This window comes from Phalaenopsis equestris, unplaced genomic scaffold (genome assembly GCF_001263595.1).
Source record: "Phalaenopsis equestris unplaced genomic scaffold, ASM126359v1 Scaffold000174, whole genome shotgun sequence".
Lineage (NCBI taxonomy): Eukaryota > Viridiplantae > Streptophyta > Magnoliopsida > Asparagales > Orchidaceae > Phalaenopsis > Phalaenopsis equestris.
Window position 1 is genome coordinate 2,215,243 of NW_018164616.1, and position 22,506 is coordinate 2,237,748.

The following is a 22,506-nucleotide window of genomic DNA, read 5'->3' on the forward strand; positions in this document are numbered from 1 at the left end:
TATATATATATATATATATATTATAAACAAAAAATACTAAGAGTTAATCTCAGGTCAGTTTGAGTCGATTCATGTATGTATGACTCAAAATCAGCTAACAATTCGATTCAAAATTTTGGCTCATAGCTCCACATTTATTTCTATTTAATTTCAATCCGAGCAAAATTTGAATCGATTTTCGAGCGAATAATGATCTTCCAGCAAAATTATCGTTCAAGCTAAATTGACTAGAAGTTCTGATAAGGATGTCAAGCCCCATGAAACAGTGGGGAAAGTTATTGATGGCCAACGAAATCATAATACCCCTTATTCGATTTTATTATCAACTAATTTTAGTAACTACTCCATTTTCCGCTCAATTAAATTAAAGGATAAAAAAACATTTAATTTTATTTAGTGAAATTCACCAATTATCATGTATTTACATATCTAACACGTAAATTTTATATTTACGGTTGTAAGACATACATATTTCACTTTTAAGAGAGTACTGATAGTCATATTTTTATATGATTTTAAAGATTTAAGTAATATGTATGTAAATATGAAAGTTTAGGTGTTGTTAGTAGGAAAATACAAGAAAATTGTGTGGTATTTATTGCTAATGCTTTATTCTATATTTATTAGTCACACATTTACCCTCATGATTTCCCCAATTTTGTTATCCTTAACATTTTTTAATTCAATTGAATCAGGCTAAGTAAATACTATTTACATAATTAATTAATAAAAGTATATTCTTGGACATTTCGATATAAGTCATACTTTTCTTCTTTTGCGTACAAAGAGCACATTCCACATATTTCTCTTCTTCTCACCACTAATCTTAATTAACCTTTAATCATGTATTAATTTGTCCTCAATCTTAATAATTCACAAAGCATGAAACTAATTTCTATATCATCAAAAATCAAAACACAGTTTCAGTCGAATTTCATGGAAGGACAATCTAAAAACTCCACTAATAAATCACTCAGATACAGAATCATAATGAAAATACATCCAAAGTGTATGTATATATATATATATATATATATATATCCCTACAATGAAGATAAGGAATGGATAAATTGTCCCCATGTAGAAGGAGAGCTAATTGAGTTGGAGGTATTGTCCCTACAGCAAGATCCACTCCACTCTCAGAAGCAGGTCTCCAGCACGCAGCAGCAACACAGAGCAGCACAACTACAGTTACAGAAGAAAAAGACAGGCTTAAAAGTCAGAATAGGTTCGTGGGTAGTTTTCAATCATTATAGCAGAGTTGGAAGTGCTATTAATGGCAAAGGAGATCTGAATATACAGGCTTACCATCCTTTCCAGAAGCCATCATCTTCGCCACGATTCTTGGTGTTGGCTGGAGCCTGCTGAGGGTAAGCAGCAGTGTCGGCTGTAGGGTACCCTACCGGAGGAGGTGCAGAATAGGGCATCTGTCCTTGTGGAGGGTATGATGTTGGTGGCGCGGGGTAGGCTGCATAATTCCCAAGTTTTAGTAGGAAGCAAAAGAGAACAGTCATCTTATAATTACAGGTATATATATATATATATATATATATATTAAGGGAAGACAATAATTGAATCAAACGAACTAGCTACCTTGAGGATTAGGCTGCGCATAAGAAGCCATGTTTGCTGAATGAAGAGAAAGAAGAGAAGATTGGGAGAATGTGATATTGGAGCTGAATACAGGGCTATTGTTTGCTGTAGTATTTATAGCGCTCTGGTGGAGGTTTTACATGGTTGAACGCCTCTTCTTCTCTTGCCGTCGGGTTGAAGGCTACAAAGTCTAAATCCACGCGTTGTCTATTGGTTGACATCAGGAAGACTGAAAGGTCAAAAATGGAGGCCAGAGTGTCTTTCCGGACGCCTTCGGAGACTATTTCTTTATTTCAATTGCAAAGTTGGAGTTTCATTACTCATTCAAATACCAAGTAACGAAATATCACAATACAAATCAGACTTGACTTGAAAAATTATTGAGATATTTTCATTAAATTGTATGGCATCATTTCTTTTATTTTATTTTTTTATAAGAAAACAGCTTTTTAAATAAGAAATTATCTTACAAAATAGGAACATATACTTGCATTTTTTTTAATGTTTTATTATACTCTCATCATAATTTGTTTGGGATATCATTGCATGAGAATCACTCATGACATGATATTTTTATTAAATTGTTCATAGTATAGTTCAAATCTTGTATGCACATATATAATCATGAAAATGGATTTAAATTAGAGAAGAATGATGTAGATACAATAAAAAGAATTCTTGAAGAAAAAGGAAAATCAATGAATTAATGAATGCATATTCTTTATTAATTTATTCCTCTCAAAAATCTCTATTATCAATTTTATATCAAAACGCTCCGACGTCATGTCATCTACATAAGGAAATTTATGCATGCAAGGGTTATAAAATGAATTAGAAAAGTTACTTTGAGCTATGTTAGAACAAAGTTTGAATCTCTTCTGAATAATATCGAATAATATCGTTCGAATCATATTCAAAATATTGTTGAATCATGTTCAATGTGGCTCAAATAATGTTCAACTGAATAATATCGAATAATATCGTTCGAATCATATTCAAAGTATTTTTGAATCATGTTCAATGTGGCTCAAATAATGTTCAAACATGACTAATTTTTGTAACATAGGATTATTCCTTCCTTCAAATCATACCTAGGGCTCCCAACATTAGAAAGGGCTCAATGGCTATACATTTAGACATAAATAACAAAAAATTGTAAACACCAATCCTTTGTTTAGTAAACCATGCAATCACCTAATATAGACTTAATGCTTTATTGCCAGTTTAACATTCTATTGTCAAACACATAGTGTACTTAACATGAAAGATTAACTTTTGAGTTTGTAACAAGTTGGATTGCTTTTATTTAATATATTTAAATGTTATCAATTCATGCAGCACGTAGTATATATGTTAGTGACCGGTTTAATCCAAAAGATTCAAGTATGAGAGTTCTAATTGAATCATATTCTAGCAAGATTTGATCAATATTCAAATCATTTTGTAGATATTTAAAACTTGTTCAAAAAAGATTTAAATATACTTCGAACAAGCAATAACACTTCAAATTATAATATGCAAAAGTGAAATTAGAACAACTAGAACACAATAAAACATAACTTTGATACAATAGAGTGTGATTAAAACAATTTTAAACATAATTGATTATAACTTTGATATAAGAGACTATAATTACAAAGGCTATAGCATAACAAATTTTAACTTTGAGATGATAGAATATTACTACAATAGCTAAAATACAACACAATTGAACTTATTCACATGTGTGGGTGAGTGTTTTAGCACTTAATGTTGTTCTAGTAAAATTTCTTTATTCAACAAGGTACTTAGGATACTTATTTATATCACTATAAAGCATACAAATCAAAGCTCATTTTTGCTGCTATACAGAGCCCAAATCTATATATATATGGATATATTTTCTTCATTAAAAAGCTTGATTTTATCCATAATAACAAGAAGATCAAAAGCATTAAATCTTCATACAATTTTATCTATCACAATTCTATACATATGAATGGAGTGAATATTTACACACACAATATATATTAATATACTATGGAATGATGGTGAGCTCTACATCATCGTAAACAGATTGTAATTTAAAAGCTTATATATATCTTGATAGACGAATTTCAATTCAAAAGTAATTTTCATGCATACTTCCAAAAAAATTTAGCGGTATTTACACACAATTCTTATGTATTTACATATCTAACTCCTAAATTTTATTCATATGTATAACACTTAAATGCTTAATATTGCATCAATAGCACAATTGTTTCTAACATTTTAGAAGTAACCTCCATGCATGGGCTTAAGATACCAAAGTGTGATAAATATAAATATAAAAAATTAGGTCTTAAATATAAGAAAAGCCTAAGAAGCTATAAATTGTTTTAAAACCACCAAATGAATGATTTTGCTTAAAGATTGTTCAAATATATTTAATTTTAGGGTAATTTACAAACATACCAAACAATTCTTATATATTTATATATCTAACACTTAAAAATTTCATATTGTATATAACAATTAAATTTTAAACATCACATAATAATTTTTTAAAATTAAAATAGGCACAAAATGTTATAAATATAAATATCAAACATTATGTAAAATATTTAAATGCATAAAAATTGTGTGGATGCAGCCTTGAATGTTCGCTATAGAATATCTCTTAGCCCCCAATTACATTCAGAAGGAACCTTTGGATAAAAGTATATATGTGAAGTTTAGATGTTAGATATGTAAATACATAAAAATTGAGTGGTATGTATGTAAATATTTCTTATCTTTTCCAGAAAGGACATGAGAAATATATATATATATATAATATATATAATTAAAAGAGAACAGAGTGATCACTATGCAGGTATGAGAAATTATAGCATTAATTTCAAAAAGGCACTTCTCTGGTAAACAAACAGATCAAATAATAATTTTCAAGAGAAGTGTTTATGCAAGGCCTCTAAAGGAGTTGGTAGATAGTTTTCTCTCTAATTCAAACACATTTTGACTCCTAATTTTCAACTGATTTACCACTAAAGTGGAGACAACGTTGTAAAGAGCTGATCATGGAACAATCTTTGCTGCTTAAACCAGATCTTCTTTGTCTCAAAACTCCATTACTTGGATTTCTTACCTTGCTTCTTCTTTACAACTTCATCAATGTACATTATGCCCTTACCTTTGTAGACTTCAGGTGGCTTACAGCTACGAACAGTGGCAGCAAACTGGTGCACCCGTTGCTTGTCTATCCCGGTGCAGCAAATTATGTTCGGCTTGAAACAGAAGGCGCGAACGGCCGGTGGGACATCCAGCTCCACCTCATGGCTGTAACCAAGTCTCAGGAACAGTTGCCGACCCTCTGATTCTGTTCTGGCTTTGAACCCAACGCCAACAATTTTAAGAAAACGAAAGAATTTGGCCTCCACTGACATCTCAGAGTATGAATGGCCTGTCGAACAGATTAAATCATCTGATAAAACTAAGAAGATGCGCCATGAACAACCTCAAGAAGAGATTTTTTTTTTTTTCAGTCTCATAAACAGCCACAAAATGAGATTATTTTAATAGTATGTTATGTCTCATGTGCCTGAACAATTACCAACCAAACATAAAAGCAGAAGATTTTCTAAACTTATCATGACTAATTCAGTTTAACTATCTGACGTGGGGCTCATGGGGTACTGGCTGGGCACAGCTCTAGCCTAGCTGGCACGCCGGTCCTCTTGGAGGGGGTCCCACCGCCCTCTCCTTCCTCCTCTTTCTATTCCTTTCTTCTCCCTTCCTTCTTTCATTTCTTCCTCTTGCTATTTTCCTTTCTAGGTCTTTTCCTAATTTAAATCCTTTCCTAAAAACGTAAATCCTGATTTTATTCCCCTTCTTTCATTTAAACCTTTCCTAAAATCTGAGATCTTGATTCAATTTTTATTCTTTTTTCTTAGTTTAAATGTTTCCTAAATTGGGTCAAGTCTTTTATAAATAGGAGTTGATGTGTCTATAGTTAGGGGTCTTTTCTTTTATATATGAAATCAGGTTTTTAGCCTTGGTATTTTCCCCTTAAAAAGTTCTATCTGACATCGGGGAGTGCTCTCCATGGATCCGGGTGGTACTCCAGATGTAGCTTAACCCCGACGAGATATTTATCCATCCTTCCACCCCTTCTGCTTTAGTCCACCCACTTCCCAGCTCTACAACAAGCCACCACACCTCTTCCCCAACAACCTCCGGCTGCTGTCCTCCCTCCAACCTGCTGCCAACTTTCCTTCAGCAAGGCCGTAGCTCCCCATACTCCATCCCAACACTCAACCGCCCTTCCTGAACAACTCAATCTTGCAGCCCACCTACCCAAAATTCCTCCTAGCAGTCTACCTTGCTGTCCAGGCCTTTCCCATAGCTGCCAACGCTCCCCCCTCAGTGTCCACCCTTCGAAAGTGCTGACGAGCCTTCCCCGCTGCTGCCCCACCTTCCCTGCTTGCTACCCCACTTTCCAACCGACCTTCCAGCCCCTCAACAAACCTTCCCGCCACCTTAAACTACTGCCTCCATCCTCCAGTTCACCTTACAACCCCGACCGACCCCTCTCTCACATTAACACTTGTTGTCCCAAGCCTCCAAATCCACTTGGCCAACCTTCACCACCCTTGGGATAGATACACTTTCAAGGTGTTGGCTTGTGTCTTTATGTTTGTTTGTATTTATTTAATATTTTGGAGAGTAGTTATAACCGATTTCAAATTCAGTAATAAAATTTCTGTTTCTTTTGTGATTTGGACTTTCTCTTCCGGTACCACTGTTAGTCTATAAACAAGAAATATAAGAAAATTTTACATTAATACCAAGCATATTGTATAAAGTTCTTTAAGATTTGTCAACAAAATGTACGTTTCAATGAAAAAATACATAACTAAGTAATCCATGTAATCAAATAATCTTTTGAAAAATAACTAAGCAATGTGTGATGCATCAACAATTCCAAAAATGAGAGAATAAGATAAGAAGTGAATTATTGTAAAGAATTTATATGTCATAACTAAAACAAAATTGCGTACAAGGGAAATTTTAAGTAAACCGAAAATAAAATCCATGCTTAAATCAATTCACTAAGGGCTTATTTGGGATCAATTTTATTTTTGTCTTTTTTTTGTTTGTTTAATGTATTTTTAACATATTTTTCTTTTTTATTTCTAAAAATAAATAAAAAGGTTTTTGAAAACACTTGAAATAACTTTGAAGTGTTTTGAGTGTTTTCCAAAACAACCATATCTTAATCAAACATACAAAATTTATTTTGCTTCAAATCAAAATATAAACAAAAAACACAAAATAAAAAATAAGAGTGATCCCAAACGGCTCCAAAGCAAAAGGAATGATAATGGAGTCTAAATATTAAATGTTTGTTTTAAAACCATATTTAAATAACAACAGTGACATTGAGAAATCACATGACGAGTATCATTGTGATGATATTTTAGCAAAGGCCAAAAGAAATATGATGCGACTGAAGTGGTCGTTCCAACACCATGTAATTCTCATATGAAAAAGTCATGAAGTGAAATGCAAGGAATAGATAACGAAGAATTCTTATAAATATCCGTTACTGACTAAAAATTCAAATATAGTGTTTAGTGCAGTATCTTTAGTAGATTGAAATTTAAAAAGAAAATTAAGATAACTCATTAATCCTCCAAATTCAAGTTCTGAACACAAGAATCAACAGAGAGTGCATATGATTGAAAGCATCAACTGCTTAGTTTTAAGCACCCATCTAATATATATCAACAGAAGTAAACTCCTGAGACTATGCAACATATTTACCATGCTTAAATTTTTCTTTCCATTGGAATTGCAAATATTTCAAGGGAATCATCTCTAAGTCCAAGCTTAATTTGTTGATGTAATTTGAAGATTAATATTCGAAACATATTTGGATCTAATAACTTAATCTAACATACCATCCATCTTATCAATGATTCTGTAGTCAATAGGGTAAGAAGGATTTCTCGAATAAGGTCATTCTGCATTACACAATTTAGGAGTTTTTACTCATCATACTAATTATAATGCAAGCAACAACAACAACAACAACAACAACAAAGCCTTAATCCCACTACGTGGGGTCGGTTACATGAATCCTTTTTCTCCATTGCGTCCTATTTAGTGTCATATTTTCATTTAGTTCTAGTAAATTAAGATCATTTTTGATACAATAAGCCCAAGTCTTCCTAGGTCTACCTCTGCCTTTCTTAACACAAGTCGAATTTAAAACATCTACTCTCCTAATCGAATCATCTAATGGTCGACGTTTAATATGACCAAACCATCTAAGACGACTTTCTCTAATTTTGTCTGTCACAGGAGCTACAACAACCCTATCACGAATATATTCATTCCGCATTTTGTCTCTAAGTGTAAAGCCACTCATCCACCTAATCATTCTCATCTCGGCAACACTTAACTTATTATTATGCTTCTCTTTTAAAGGCCAACATTCAGCGCCATAGAGCATTGCAGGTCTCACCACCATCTTATAAAATTTTCCTTTCAGTCTTAGCGGTACTTTTCTATCACACAAAAGTAATGGAACAATGTATATATAAATTGTTTTCATAGGACAAAACTAATGGAACAATGTATATACTCAATATTAAAAAAAAAACAATATATTTACAAATTGCTTGCTATCATAGATTCCCAAAGGGCTAATAATAATGGAACGGTTGGCTTAATTGGTAAATTATTTTTAATTAGCCCACACATTTAAATTTAAAGCTAGGGGTAGCAGATGATTTTTCAATATGCGTAGATAATTTTAATCAATACCCTTAAATTTGAATGTGTAAATAATGGATCTACCATAATGAATATAATCTATATAAAAGCAGCCTAACAAAGAACTAGCAACATTCATAGGTAATACATCGCATTTGATCATATCAGTATAACTATCCAACGAAATAGAAATAATAAGATTTTTAATGAAAGGTAGAGATGCCTAACTGACTAGCAACACTGAAGTCTAAGATTCGATAAAGCCTTGAGATTGCCTATAGTCACTGATGTATGAACTTTTATTGTGATATCATAAATCATCTTAGACTGGTAATCCTAGAAACATTAGTTTATATATGATTTGAAAGTGTAATAATCCTTTTAATCCATAGACATAACATGTTGTGTCTTTTAAAATGCCTTAAATTATATACTCCAAGACAGCTAATTCCCTTTTTAATTATTTACAAGTAAAATGATGCATTGGTGATATGTTTCATGATTTGTTTAATGAATATAAGCCACCGATGCAAAAAAACTTGAAGGTAATGATTTTCTTCGAATATTATTGGGAATCGCATGAAAAAACAGAAATAAAACAATAACTTCCAATTAAGAAATTGTGGGTTCTAAATAAATTGATTTCAAAGCTTGCACAAATTTTACCAAAAATCTTTTTACATGATAATAGATAGTTCCAGAGTGTTGGTGGAGTTAAACAAGTGTGGGTAATACTATGAAGCAAGACACAGGTATTCACCATTACTATAATCGGAAGGAGAATCAATTGAAGCTAGAGATGGCCAACTCATAGGGTTCATGATGCAGCTTTCCTGGAACTGAACCGGAGGCTTCCCCGTACTGCTTTATATAGTTTACTATTAATTTTATAGTTACTGCTTTAGTATTTGCTTAAGGTTCAATTAGTATCCTTATAATTTATTAAGTACTTCTATGAAAGGGATGTGGTCCCCCTTTCTAGTTTGTTACAGAAAATGTCCCCCCGTTTTTGCTATAGAAGAGTGGACAGGTATGTGGTAGGACATTATGCCAATATTGCTTTTCTGATTTACAGAATCCTTCCAGTTTTCTCTCTTATTCTTGTTGTTCTTGCTTGTTCTATTTTTGCTCCATCAGGTTCTCCACCAGGTTGGAATTAGAGCCCAGTATGGCAGACGGCGGTAGAACCTCGGTGGTCGATAGTGATCGAAGCTGGGATGATTTGAGGGAGTTAGAGTCACGCCTCGAGTGAAGGGTGGATCGACTTGCCGCTGAATGTAACTCTTTGTTGCTGAGATTTGGTAAGAGCTGGAACTTCTTTACAATGGAGGATCAACAATGCTGGAAACCATACCAGCGGTCATGGCACCCACACCAATGATTGATGAGAAAGGCATTGCGAATCACGGCCAAAGGGCCACACCAACACACAGCCAACCTTTGAGTCTGGATCAAGGTCATGTCAATGGAGGAAGGGGACACCAACAGCGGGATCGGATGACAACGAGCTGCTTGAAGAAGTTCCAAACAGCATCCGACCGAGTAGGGGTCGATTTTACAATGATTGTAAGGTGAAGTCGGATATTCCTTACTTCGACGGCCACCTTCATATTGCAAATTACTTGGATTGGGAATAGGTCGTGGAAGCTTTCTTTGAATACATTGATGTGGATTCAAAAAAATAGGTGAGATCCGTTGCTTGTAGATTGAAAGGTAGAGCGGGGGCAATCTCGTCGGAGAGAAGGAAGAAGGCCTATTAAAAGCTGAGTTCGGATGAAGCAATTTTTGCATAGTCACTTTTTACCTTCCAATTATGAATAGATTTTGTATGTGCAATTTCAGAAATGCGCCCGAGGGAACCAATTTATTAGTGCTTACACTAAGGAGTTCCACCGCCTTAGTGCCGGTAATGATTTGCAGGAATCTAACCAACAAATTGTGGCTCGCTATAACAAATTGTGGCTCGCTATATTGGAGGATTGAAGGAGGCTATACAGGACAAATTGAAAATGAATGCGGCGTGGCCGCTGTTACAAGCAATAAATTATGTATACATGGCCGAACTTCAGTTAAACGGGACTCTACATTCCTTCAGCCATCCAAAACCAGTTGGGGAATCCTTCTTAGATGGTGGTAAGGGGCCTCCTCAAAACAACCGATCTTCCTTTGATCTTACGCCCAACTCGGCCGCCACCTCAAGTAGAGGATATGCTAAGGAAAAACAACGACATATAGAGATAGTCTATCAAAGAATCAAACCCATGAAGTGTTTTCGATGTTTTCAGCCAGGCCATCGATCCAAAGCATGTCCAAATTGAAGGCAAATTCAGGTAGTAGAAGGGGACCACGAAAGTGATGATGAATATCCCGACCAAAACCCATTCCATGGAGCTCAAGTGGAAGAAATTCCATCTGATGAAAGAGAAATCACAAATTGCATTCTGCAGAAGGTGCTACTCGCCCTGACATAACCAATTAAATCCCAACAGAATGCTATCTTCCGGACCAGATGCACTATTGAAGGTAAAGTATGTGAATTGATTGTTGATTGTGGTTGTACTGAGAATGTGATATCTAATCTATCGTAAATACACTCCAATTAAAAACCACAAAACATCCCAAGCCATATAAAATTATTTGGATTAAAAAAAAAGTTAAGGTTATGGTGAACGAACTATGCAAAATGACATTTTCTATTGGGAAGAATTTTATTTGTGAAGTTGATTGTGACGTCATTGAGACGGATGTGTCATCTGATTTTGGGGAGACCTTAGCAATTCATCACGGGCATCTTGTTTGATGGTCGGTTGAATGCTTACACTTTCGAGTGGAATAACAAGAAGATTAGGTTGCTGCCTTTGGCACTGTCTCCAGCCCATAACACCACTGAATAGGCTGAAACATCTGCTTATTTGGTTGCCTCGGGTTGACAATGGCTGACAGCTTGTGACAGGCAAGTGGTGGCACATGCAGTTTTATTGGCTGAACAAAATGAAGCTCTAAAATAGGTGCACCCTTCAGTCCAAGCCCTCCCCGAGTTGTTTCAGGACATTACATGTTGATTTGCCTAATCAACTACCTCCTATGAGAGCCATTCAACATCATATTGATCTAATTCCTGGATCTACTGTACCAAATCTTGCCCACTACCGCATGAGTCCTAAGGAGCATCAAAAACTTCAAGAGATAGTAGAAGATTTATTACAGAAGAATTTCATCCACTATAACTTGAGTCCTTGTGTGGTACCGGCATTGATTGTGCCCAAGAAAGACGGTTCTTGAAAGATGTGTATAGATAGCCGCATCATCAATAAAATCACGGAATAATTTCATTTTACAATGCCTCACATGGAAAGATTTACTTGATAAACTTGCAGGGGCAGCCATTTTCTCCAAATTGGACTTGAGGAGTGAGAACCATCAAATCCTCATTCGTTCAGGTGACGAATGGAAAAAGGAATTCAAAACCAGAGAAGATTAATATGAATGGCAAGTGATGCCTTTTGGTTTGTGCATCGCTCCAAGTACTTTCATGAGGCTAATGCATGAAGTTTTGAAAACTTTTATTGGTCAGTATTGTGTCGTCTATTTTAATGATATTCTTTGGTACGGTAGAAGAACATTTGAAACATTTGAAGCCATTGTTCATCACTTTCCACGATCATAAACTATTTCTGAATTTAGAGAAGTGTGAATTTGCCTTAACGGAAGTTCATTTTCTAGGCTTCATCATAGGGCGAGCAGGCATAAAGGTGGATTCTAAGAAGGTAGAGGCTATTCAATTGTGGCCAACACCCAAGTCAATTTCGAAAGTGCATAGTTTCCATGAACTTATCAACTTTTGCAGACATTTTATACGAAATTTTAGTATTATTGTTGTAACGTTTATTACGTTGAACAGAAAAATTTTTGTTGGGGACAAGAACAACAAGAGAGCTTTCTTAATGTATACCAGACTTTTACAAGCGCTTCCAAGTTGAAACCAAAGCCTAGGCGGTAGGAATTGGCTCAATTCTGTCACAAGAGAGAAAACCAATGGAGTTCTTTAGCTAAAAAACTTAGCATGACTCGTCAAAAGTGGTCTACATATGAACAGGAACTATATGCAGTCATTCGTGCATTAAAAACTTGAGAACAATACTTATTACATCAAGACTTCATCATAATTAGTGACCATCAATTCTTACAATCACAGGAAAATCTCAATTGGATGCATGTACGATGAGTTTTGTTCCTGCAGAAATTTAGTTTTGCGGTGAAACATCGTTCCGGTCACGCCAACCATGTAGCTGACGCCTTGAGTCGCCGAGCAAGCTTGTTGGTCATTGTCAAAACTAGAATCATAGGTATGGAAGGTTCACGAGATTTATACCATGATGATGAAGATTTTTCTATTGCATTGATGAATTGTAAAAAGAGCTCTCCTCAAAAAGATTATTCCATTAAGGAGGGTTGGCACCTCATGCGGCCAGGAATCGAACTCTCGAACTTGTGCAATCTAAATTTTTTTAGCCCAAATTGAGAAACATGTGTTGGCTCATAGAAAAGTGCTCGGTGTGCCAACGTTATAAAGGTACGAGTCAGAATACTGGACTTTTCCTACCAATAGCTATTGCAAATTCCATTTGGAAGGATCTTAGCATCGATTTTATTTTGGGTCTACTGCAACAAGCGTGAATCTGATTTTGTCATGGTGGTTGTTGATCGTTTTTTTCCAAAATGACTCATTTCATGGCATGCAAGAAAAATTATGATGATTTCAAAGTTGCTAAACTCTTAAAGAACTCGTTCGCCTACATGACATTTCGAGGAGCATTACATCGACCTGTGAAGTCAAATTCATAAGTTGTTTCTGGAGGGAATTGTTGAAACAACTCAAGACTGATCTCCGGTTGAGCTGAGCTTGTCATCCCCAAACAAATGGGCAAACTGAAGTCGTCAATCTATCTATCTTTAGGAAATATGATACATTGCCTTGCAGGTAGTCAACTGAAACAATGAGAAGAATATTTGGGGCAAGTAGAAATCACTTTTAATTCTTTGGTTAATTGTTCCATGGGTTGCACTCGTTTCAGCATTGTTTATACCAAAGAACCGAATCACTTAGTGGATGTTGTTGTCATTCCAAAACCGAACAACAGTAGTGCCAAAACACGAGTGAACAATTTTAAATCTATGCTGCGGGAAGTCAAAGACAAGCTCGCAATTTCATCACAAAATTACAAAGACCAACCTGACAAAACTCGAAGGTTGAAAACATTTCAAGAAAGTGAATTAGTGATAGTGCAACTTCGCAAAGATAGCCTCCCATAAGGAGTATATTCTAAGTTAAATCCCCATAAGATCGGACCATTTCGTATTAGCAAATGCATTAATGATATTGCTTATGTTCTTAAATTCTTACAAATCTAAGAATTTCTTCTACATTTAATGTGTCTGGTCTATATGTGTATCATCCACCGAACGAGGGAGTAGCTCGGATTTCTAAACTCAAGTTGAGTTCTTCGAAGGCGGAAGAGAACTGATGTAGCTTTCCTAGAACCGAACCGGGCGCTTCTCCCTAATGATTTATCTAGTTTAACTTTAGTTTTATAGTTATTGCTTTAGTATTTGCTTAAGGTTCGCTCGGTATCTTTATAGTTTATAACTATTATGAAAGGGGTGTGGTCCCCGTTTTAGTTTGTCACAGAAAAAGTACTCGTTTTTCCTATGGAGGGGTTGTCCGAACATGCAAGCACCAAGAGTTGCAAGATCGTGCAAGCACTGCATAAGCCTAAAAGCTGGAGTGAAGAAGCCAAAGAAAAAAGTTGAGCAAAATGCTGAATGAATAGTGGACAAAGTGAATGGCAGTGCAGCAAGCAAGGGAAAAGTGAACGAAAGCAAAAAACAAGAGTTGAGTGATGCAATGCAAGACGTGTGCAAGTGGAAAAGAATATTGAGTTAAGTATCATGACAGATAGTTGAAAAATAGGATGATATTGAGAAACCAAGTGGTTGACCCTTACTAATAGACTTAAACTTGGGAGTGAAAATAAGTTTAACTAATCGTGCATCAAGCCCAAATTTTGTACCCTTTTTTATTCTCAGTCCCTAAGACGCAGTATCAAAGTCAAAGGTTCAGTTATGACGAGGTTCATATGGTATCTAATTACTAAGAAGATTCAAAAACGGGTGACTCTCATGATGCTTCCACATAGATAAGTGAGCACTTGATACTACATGATGTTAAAAAAGGGGTTAAAAGGAAACTCATAGTTGATGTGAAGATACCATATATGATGTGGAGTATAAAAAGGCACATGAAGGTATTATGTTTAATCCTACATTGTATAGTTAAAAAAAATATTTGCATTGAAATATCAAGTGTTTGGCCGTAACGCATACATTTAAATTTTTTGATTGAAAATGAGGTTTTTTTTGTGTGGCTAAAATGACTTTGACTAAAGGAGCATTTAGCCCAACTTTGAACCTTCTTTGAATCTTACTCTTTAACATCATCAGCACACAGATTTAAGTGCATTAGGAACACGCACAAAGAATGTGGCTTAGAGCAAACACACTAAACTTGAACAGTGTACAAGTAATGAGCAAGTTGGCATGAAAGCCGAGCGATTAAGCAACTTAACGAAAGATCGAAGATAGCATGTTACTCAATTAGTATCAAATGCAAATAAAAAAGAAGGAAAAAAAATTCAATACGGGGACACCAAAAGAGAAAGAGATATTTAAGAAGTAATATTTTATTTCAATTCACGGAATGAGAAATTACACTCTTAACATCTTATTTATAAAAAATAGTAATACATTTAAATTTTAAAAAAAATCATATTATCTAGATTGACTAAAATACAAACAAATGGGTCGAAATCAAACTTAATATTATTTAAAAGGACAATTCATTTCAACTTAAAAAACTAAATCTAATTAATGAAATAAATAATTATAATAATTGATTTAATTCACTTACGGCTTGGACAATGCAACTTGATTTGAGCTCCTATGTTGCATCAATATTGATAATGATTATAAAATATTTAGACATATCATCATAATATTTATGTGATTTATTTATTTATTTTTTACTTGTTATTTTTTTTTATTTCCCATGAATATCACACTTGGTTTTAATGCTCATATGAATCATATCACCTTCATTAGCCTTACCACAACTATTTAGCATCAGCTTAAAGAAACTGCAATTTTCAATCATTCCCGTTGAGTATTATCTATGTTGTTAGATTTACTCTTTTAAAATATTTTCAGCACTTCTCCCACCTAATTCTCAGCATTAATTTTATCAACTCATACAGTGAGTGTATTTTCTAAACTTCGTGATACATGTTCAAGCCACCAAAATATATTTTCAATTATTTTATCTTTAATAAATGTCGCTCAAATCATCATGCTAATGTATTCATAACTGAATTTATCCTTCAAGGGTTTGCCACTTCAATCTTAAAATTTTTCTTTATGCCACATAAAACTTAAATATTAACAAGAGTTTTATTGTCTAACACTTGCACTTGAATCTATGTGACGTCGTCAATCTAATGTTATTCCATAAAAATGTACAAATAAATTAAATTGAATCTATATAAATATTTTGAAAAAGTATTACAAACCTTAAATGGGAATTTATGAAATATAATTTAAGAATAATAATTGATATTCCTTGATCATAGCGATCGACTATCTAATTAAGATATTATAACAATTTTAAAAAAGTGGAAAGTGTTTAAATATTTTATTATGTTTGAAGATCTCATAATTATATATTATTTGTCAAGTGATGATTATATTAGCAATATGTGTATCATTTAAGGTCATACGTAAGAAATTAAGCATGAATTAAACTACACCTCTCCAAAAAGAATACTTTAGTTGTTTTATAGAATTATATATTACGTAAGAAATATTACTGCCCCTCAATTTCGTATTCCTGAGAAAAATCTTTTGTATCTCACCTAAAGCCTATAAAACATAAACCAAGATTAGTATCATGTAGGGTCAAATTAAATCCTATTGAAGAAATTACTGTTTTTAAATTTCATTTAAATAATGTAGTAGATATAATATATATCAATAAAATATGAATTTAAATATGGCATTTCAACAAAACTAAACCAATGTTTGTATTAGAACCTAAAAACTACACGAAATTATGCCTTAAACTTAACAGCATATATCATAAACATGAACTAAAACTGAGCAAGCCAAAAATTAAAATTGAGATAATATATGAAATTAAATTTGAATTAAAATTAGATATCTTCATGATGTTAAAAGTGAAAAATAAGATTGTTGAAGTTGATAAATAATTGAACAATATGATAAAACTCCTAATGAATCGTCCATTGAAATCATCCAAAACTACTAATCAACCACAACTACTTATCAAAACAAAGTTGAGTTTAGTTTTGGTATTTGATTTCTTGATTCTTAAGTTTATAAAAGAACCTTACTAAAAAAGTCAAATTACATCCACATGTGAATGGATTTATTAATGATAAATGAACTAAAAAAATTTTGAAAGTTAAAACTCCATCTATGTGGTTGAATCTGAGGGTACATAAATTCAACTTGATAAATTTTAAACAATTTGGATTACCTTTCTTTAAGGAGGCTGTCACTAAATAACATACAAGCCCTACAATTTAACCATTACTAAACATATAAAACTATTAACACTAAGCCTACATGCATCATATCCTATCGCAATACACATTATTTGCATGACGAGATTCATTGAAAATTTGTTATTAGATAGTCAAAATTATGATTCTATTGTAGATTTGAACTAAAGATATGAGAAATTTAAAAAAAGAGATAAGATAAAAGTTTCAGCGAAACCTTAAAAGCTATCCTCCAAAAAACCTTGAGAATTTGATTATTAGAAAAATAGAATCGCCTAAATTTAAAAAATGAATTAGGATATATGCTTAAAATTTAAAAAACTTAATAAATTCTAGTATTTGTCCAAATTTTAATATAAATAATTTGATTTTATATAATGAAACATCAATCAAAGGTTCTAATAATTCTCTTTTCCGACCTCATTCTTCTAGTTTCACATCCCAATCAACTATCTATATATATAATAGAAATCTAGAGTAGTCCTGCTCCTGAAGATGTTGGTAAAGACATTGTTTCAATAAATAATGGTGGATACTAAAGATACCTTGTAAAGTGGAAAGATTAACCTAAAGGTGATTACTCGCTAATATTTCTACATGTAATCCAACAGTCATGTCTAGACCTACTGGAAGAACATCAACCAAACAATTCATTGAGCTTAATTTTTACAAGCCAAGTCAAATGAAGTTGACATTTTTTTAATTTTATTTTTCATGAATATTTGAGTTTTTTAAAGCCTTTTTAACTTTTACTATTTTATTATAATTACTTTTGTTTATGTAATTAATTCTATTGACAATTTATATGGAGCACATAATTGGCATTCTCTTAGCAATTTATTGGCCATTTATTAGCAATTATTGGCAATGCATTAACAATTTCTTAGAATTTTATCAGTTCTTCAATCTATAAATATGATACTTCAAATCATATAAAGCAACTTTGGCATGAATAAAATTTTAATTATGGATGTGGAAACCATTATGCTCTGTTTATTCTGATATTTTGATCCTTGATAAGGCATGAAACTACAAAATTTTTAGAAGAGAATATCTCCCTACATATGCTTAAGCCTCGCCTTTCAGCTGACTGTTTTCTTCTCTTGTTTCTCTTTCTTCTATGTTTCCTTTCATTATTGGCGTAAGAATATGTTTAGTCAATTTTATTACAATATGAAATTATATTGATTGCAAGAATTTCAATCATTTGGAGCTTACTTGAACTTAATTGAAGTCATTAATTTCAAATGAAAAGACAAAGTTAACTTCTGAATTGATTTATATCATTTTCTTTTTCCATTGATAATAGTAATAGTTGTCTCTAGATTAACAGCTTTATTCTTCAGAATTTTGCATATTTGTTGCATGATTTTTCAGATAGCATATTATATATGTAATAGAAACACTAATTTCTGGAAAATCTAGCATCAACAAACAAAAGAAAAGATTGTCACAGTAAGCACAACAAGACAGATAGTTGGAGGCTCTCTTAAGCGTTCAATAAAAATCATGCTCTCTCAAAAGTTAGTGACTTCTGTAAGCAATGACTTGTTAGCACAGCGCAAAATGACATGAGCTTTATAACTTTGGCTCTTCTGTCAGCAATGGTTTATAAGCATTTCTTGAAAATAATTTATAATAATGTTTTTTGCAGCTGACATGCTTTAATCTTCTCTGTAAAAGCTGCATGAATTTCCAATGCAATGCCTCTAGAGATTACTTTAAGATCCAACCACCATTTTTCTCCCTGATGACTTGGAAACCAGATATTCTTATAAAGGATACCCCTCCGATTATTAAATTTCTAGATAGATACATAACATGTCGGGGATGTTTGTTAGCAGAAATTTGAGCAGGATTTAAGCAGGATGTAGCCTAAATACTGCCGAACAGCAAAAAAGACAACTTTAATAAATCCTACAAGATATTAAATCCCGTTCTCCTCCATTTTTGCCTTAAATCCTGAATTTAGCGAATCCGATTGGAAGGCGGAATTACCGGATTTAGAAACTTTAGGAGGCGAAGTGGAATGGAAGAAGATGAGACTACCTTCAACTCTTCCTCGTTAAAATCTTCCTTCTCCTTCACAATCCGCTCGCCGCACGCCGCTCGTCTCTGGTCCCGTCGATGCAGCCTTAAGGTCGCGGCGACGGGCGCGACTTCCACCAAGTCTTATTTATTTATATCTAACACATAAATTTTTAATTTTACAAAATTAGTATAGTTCTATTTATGATGTGTAGGGCTGGCAAAATAGCTCATTGTTCGCGAACAGCTTGTGTTCGACTCGTTAAGAAGCCCTTATTCGGCTCATTAATTTTGTTCGATAACTTAACGAGTCAAACAAGAACAAATATGTGTTCGTTAGTGTATGGCTCATTTTGGCTCGAAATACTACTCATCAAGGTTATATATTTATATTCAAAAAATCTAATTGACTACAAGCCTACAAAGCTTTATAATCAATTAAAATATTGATTAAGAAAATAGAATAAAAATTCTTAAATTAGATTCAAATGATGTTTTAATATAAATAATAATTTTTAAATCGTGCTAAAACCCTTGTCTTATGGCTACGTGATTAGGGCTGTTAAAAGAACTCTTTGTTCGTGAACAGCTCGTGTTTGGGTCCCTTAAGAAAACACATTTTGAGCTCGAAATATAAATGAGCCGAACACGAGCTGAGCATGGCTCGCTCATGGTCGGCTCGTTTACAACCCTACTGATGTGCTATGGAACATTTGTGGTAAAAATATAAAAAAAGGTAACGTTTGCTATAAAAATATTATAAAAATAAATTTATTCGAAAAATAGCATCATAATTCAAAATAAAAAAAGCGAATTATTAAAATTAAATAATATTACATCTATTTCAATTTATTTTTTATATTTTTTGTAAATTATAAATATAATTACATATTTCAATATAATTATTCATATTAAATATGATTTCATGAAATTACAAATTCTATGTGAAATTCAAACTAAATAAAAACAAATTTATTAAAAAATCTAATGTAAAATAATTAATAAATAAATTTAAACATTGAGACTAATTATAATTTTATCTCATATTTTTATTTTCTATTTTGGCTTGCTCTAAAATATATAAGTAAAAAAATTTAAGATAAATATACATTAGGAGTGTACAAAAATGAATTTTTCTTTTTTAAATACTGGGGCTTTTACATTCTATTCCACCCAATTTTTTTGTACATACGCATATAACATATAAACTTCAATTTTTATATTTATACTGCCCAAATTTTTTATATCATATCAAAATTATCATTATTTTAATTGTTATTATATTACTATTTTAACTTTGTTTAACTTTCAAGAAGTGAAATATACATTTTTTATGCATAAATGAAGTGGTAGATATATAAATAAATAGGAATTGAGTGGTTTGTATGTAAATTTCGCAATAACATCATATAAGAGGAAAGCTCCCTTTAGAATTAGTCCCACATTGGCATCAGGATATGTGGGCTTTGTACGCTTGTAGTTACTTTTTATAACCAAAAAATTTAAAGCTAGATCTGTAAGCTTAAACTTATATGGGGAAAATTATTAAGACATGCAAGGGTAAAAAAAGCTTCATGCTAAAATATAAAACATACTAGTGGCCTTTAATAAATAACATAAAATATAGACATTATGAATTTGCATCAATTATGACAACAGCTGTACATGAACACCACTACTAAGCTCCAAATTATTTTGCATTCCCTTGTAGGAATTTTAAGTGTTTGTTCAACTTGATCAAGCATCATATCATAAAGGCAGATAAGAATAACTCAGTAGCGAGGAAAACAATGACCTCTACGGTGCAAGATGGACGATTCGCTTCAACCCCTCTTAGAATTATATTATGTTTAGGGCTGGCAAAGCGGTTCGTTGTTCGTGAACAGCTCGTGTTCGGTTCGTTAAAAAGCTCGTGTTAGGCTCGTTCGCTAAGTTAACGAGCCGATCCCGAACAACACGAACAAAAATTTGTTTGTTCGTGTTCGGCTCGTTTTTGTTACTACTAATCAATTATATATATATATTTTTTTTTATGAGCAATATTTTTAAAAAAATTAATTGACTACAAGGCTACAAAGATTTATAATCAATTAAAAGTATTAATGGAGAAAATAGAATAAAAATTATTAAATTAGATTCAAATGATGTTTTAAATCTTGCCCCAATTCTTGACATTTTATTGCTATGTGATTAGGGTTGTGAAAACGATTTTTTGTTTGTGAACGGCTCGTGTTCGGCTCACTAAGCAAACGAGCAGAACACGAGCAAGCCTACCCCTAATGAACGGTGGAAATCGAACACTATATGCATTTCTGCATAAGCCTAGGAGCTCATGTTCGGCTCGTTTACACCCCTAACCACTAGAAAAATCACTAAAAAGGGAAAGCATAATGGATAAAAAAATTTCCAGAGAATTTCAAGATCATTCAAGCCTTGATTTCAACAACTACATAGGCAACTAAATATTTGGACAAAATAAGTTAGGAGCCATACTAAAAACAATTCGATTTGAGCCTAAATAAGCTTGTATCAATCACTTGAAGTATGATTAAAATTTTTGAAAGTATTAATTCAAACGTTAAATAACATCTAAATCTGACATAATTTTAGTCAAATTGAACTTCTCAACAAGAAAAACCCCGCTAGCATAAAATTACTTAATTCTAAGCTCATTAATATAATAATCAAATGGAGTGTTTTGAAATTTTGATTAAATTTATCAAAATAAAATTGATGAGGACAAACAATAAAATCAAAAAGCTACCTTTAAAAAAAGAAAGAATATATGTCAAGCAAAGCCACGGAATCATCAGCTTTTTTAGGAATTCCTTAACCACTAGTAATGAAAAGGATCATATTCGGTTCTCTTACTCCATGTCAAATATTCTGTCTCATCAACGAAAAATTATTCTATGTGGATCGGACACCGCATGCGGCTTGCGTGCGGTGTTCGATCCGGACCGTAAATCACCTCATCTACGGTTCGGATGTATTTCGGTGGGCCCCACCTAAAAAAAATTTTAAAAAAAAGGAAATAATCCTGACCGTAGATCACCGTGATCTACGGTCAGAATCGGACACCGCCAGCGATGCATGCGGTGTCCGTACGCAATAATTTCTCCTCATCAACACAATATGCCACACAATTTCAAAAAAAAATTCATTCTAATATTCTATTCTAGACATGAACATATAAGAGAATCTTCATGAAAAGAACTATAGCCCCAACAAGTTTTGCATTTTAATATCAATTTGATATAAACTATATTTAAAATATATTCAAATTCAAAACATTTAAAAACTAATTGCCTCATTTTCTTACATTAAATGATTTAAACTTCAAGAATCATAATTATTCTCACTTTCATAGTTGTTGTGAAAAAACGACGGCAATAAAGTGAAAAATCGGATTAATAAATTCACAAAACAGAAAAGCACGGCGGAAACATGCAAATTTACTTGGTTCGACAAATTGTCTGCGTCCGTGAAGCTGCAGAGGATTTTATTAGCTTGA

The 22,506-nt window shown here is 33.0% G+C and overlaps 2 protein-coding genes across 4 annotated transcripts; both read right to left on the bottom strand.

Annotated features, from left to right (window-relative positions):
• Nucleotides 1-1,119: 1,119 nt before the first annotated feature.
• LOC110022219 (cysteine-rich and transmembrane domain-containing protein A-like) lies at nucleotides 1,120-1,697 on the bottom strand. Its single transcript, XM_020721049.1, has 3 exons — nucleotides 1,594-1,697; nucleotides 1,309-1,468; nucleotides 1,120-1,185 (listed from the first exon to the last, which is right to left on the bottom strand). Exons 1-3 carry the CDS (start codon nucleotides 1,622-1,624, stop codon nucleotides 1,140-1,142), a joined length of 237 nt encoding a protein of 78 aa, XP_020576708.1. The 5' UTR covers nucleotides 1,625-1,697; the 3' UTR covers nucleotides 1,120-1,139.
• Nucleotides 1,698-4,424: 2,727 nt separating this feature from the next.
• LOC110022234 (60S ribosomal protein L6, mitochondrial) lies at nucleotides 4,425-19,141 on the bottom strand. 3 transcript variants are annotated; one of them, XM_020721065.1, is made up of 2 exons: nucleotides 19,014-19,141; nucleotides 4,425-5,014 (listed from the first exon to the last, which is right to left on the bottom strand). In XM_020721065.1, exon 2 carries the CDS (start codon nucleotides 4,995-4,997, stop codon nucleotides 4,683-4,685), a length of 315 nt encoding a protein of 104 aa, XP_020576724.1. In that variant the 5' UTR covers nucleotides 4,998-5,014; nucleotides 19,014-19,141; the 3' UTR covers nucleotides 4,425-4,682. The 3 variants fall into 3 exon arrangements, with proteins under 3 accessions (XP_020576724.1, XP_020576726.1, XP_020576725.1); XM_020721067.1 differs by having other exon boundaries at nucleotides 4,425-5,035; XM_020721066.1 differs by having other exon boundaries at nucleotides 18,963-19,141.
• Nucleotides 19,142-22,506: the final 3,365 nt, after the last annotated feature.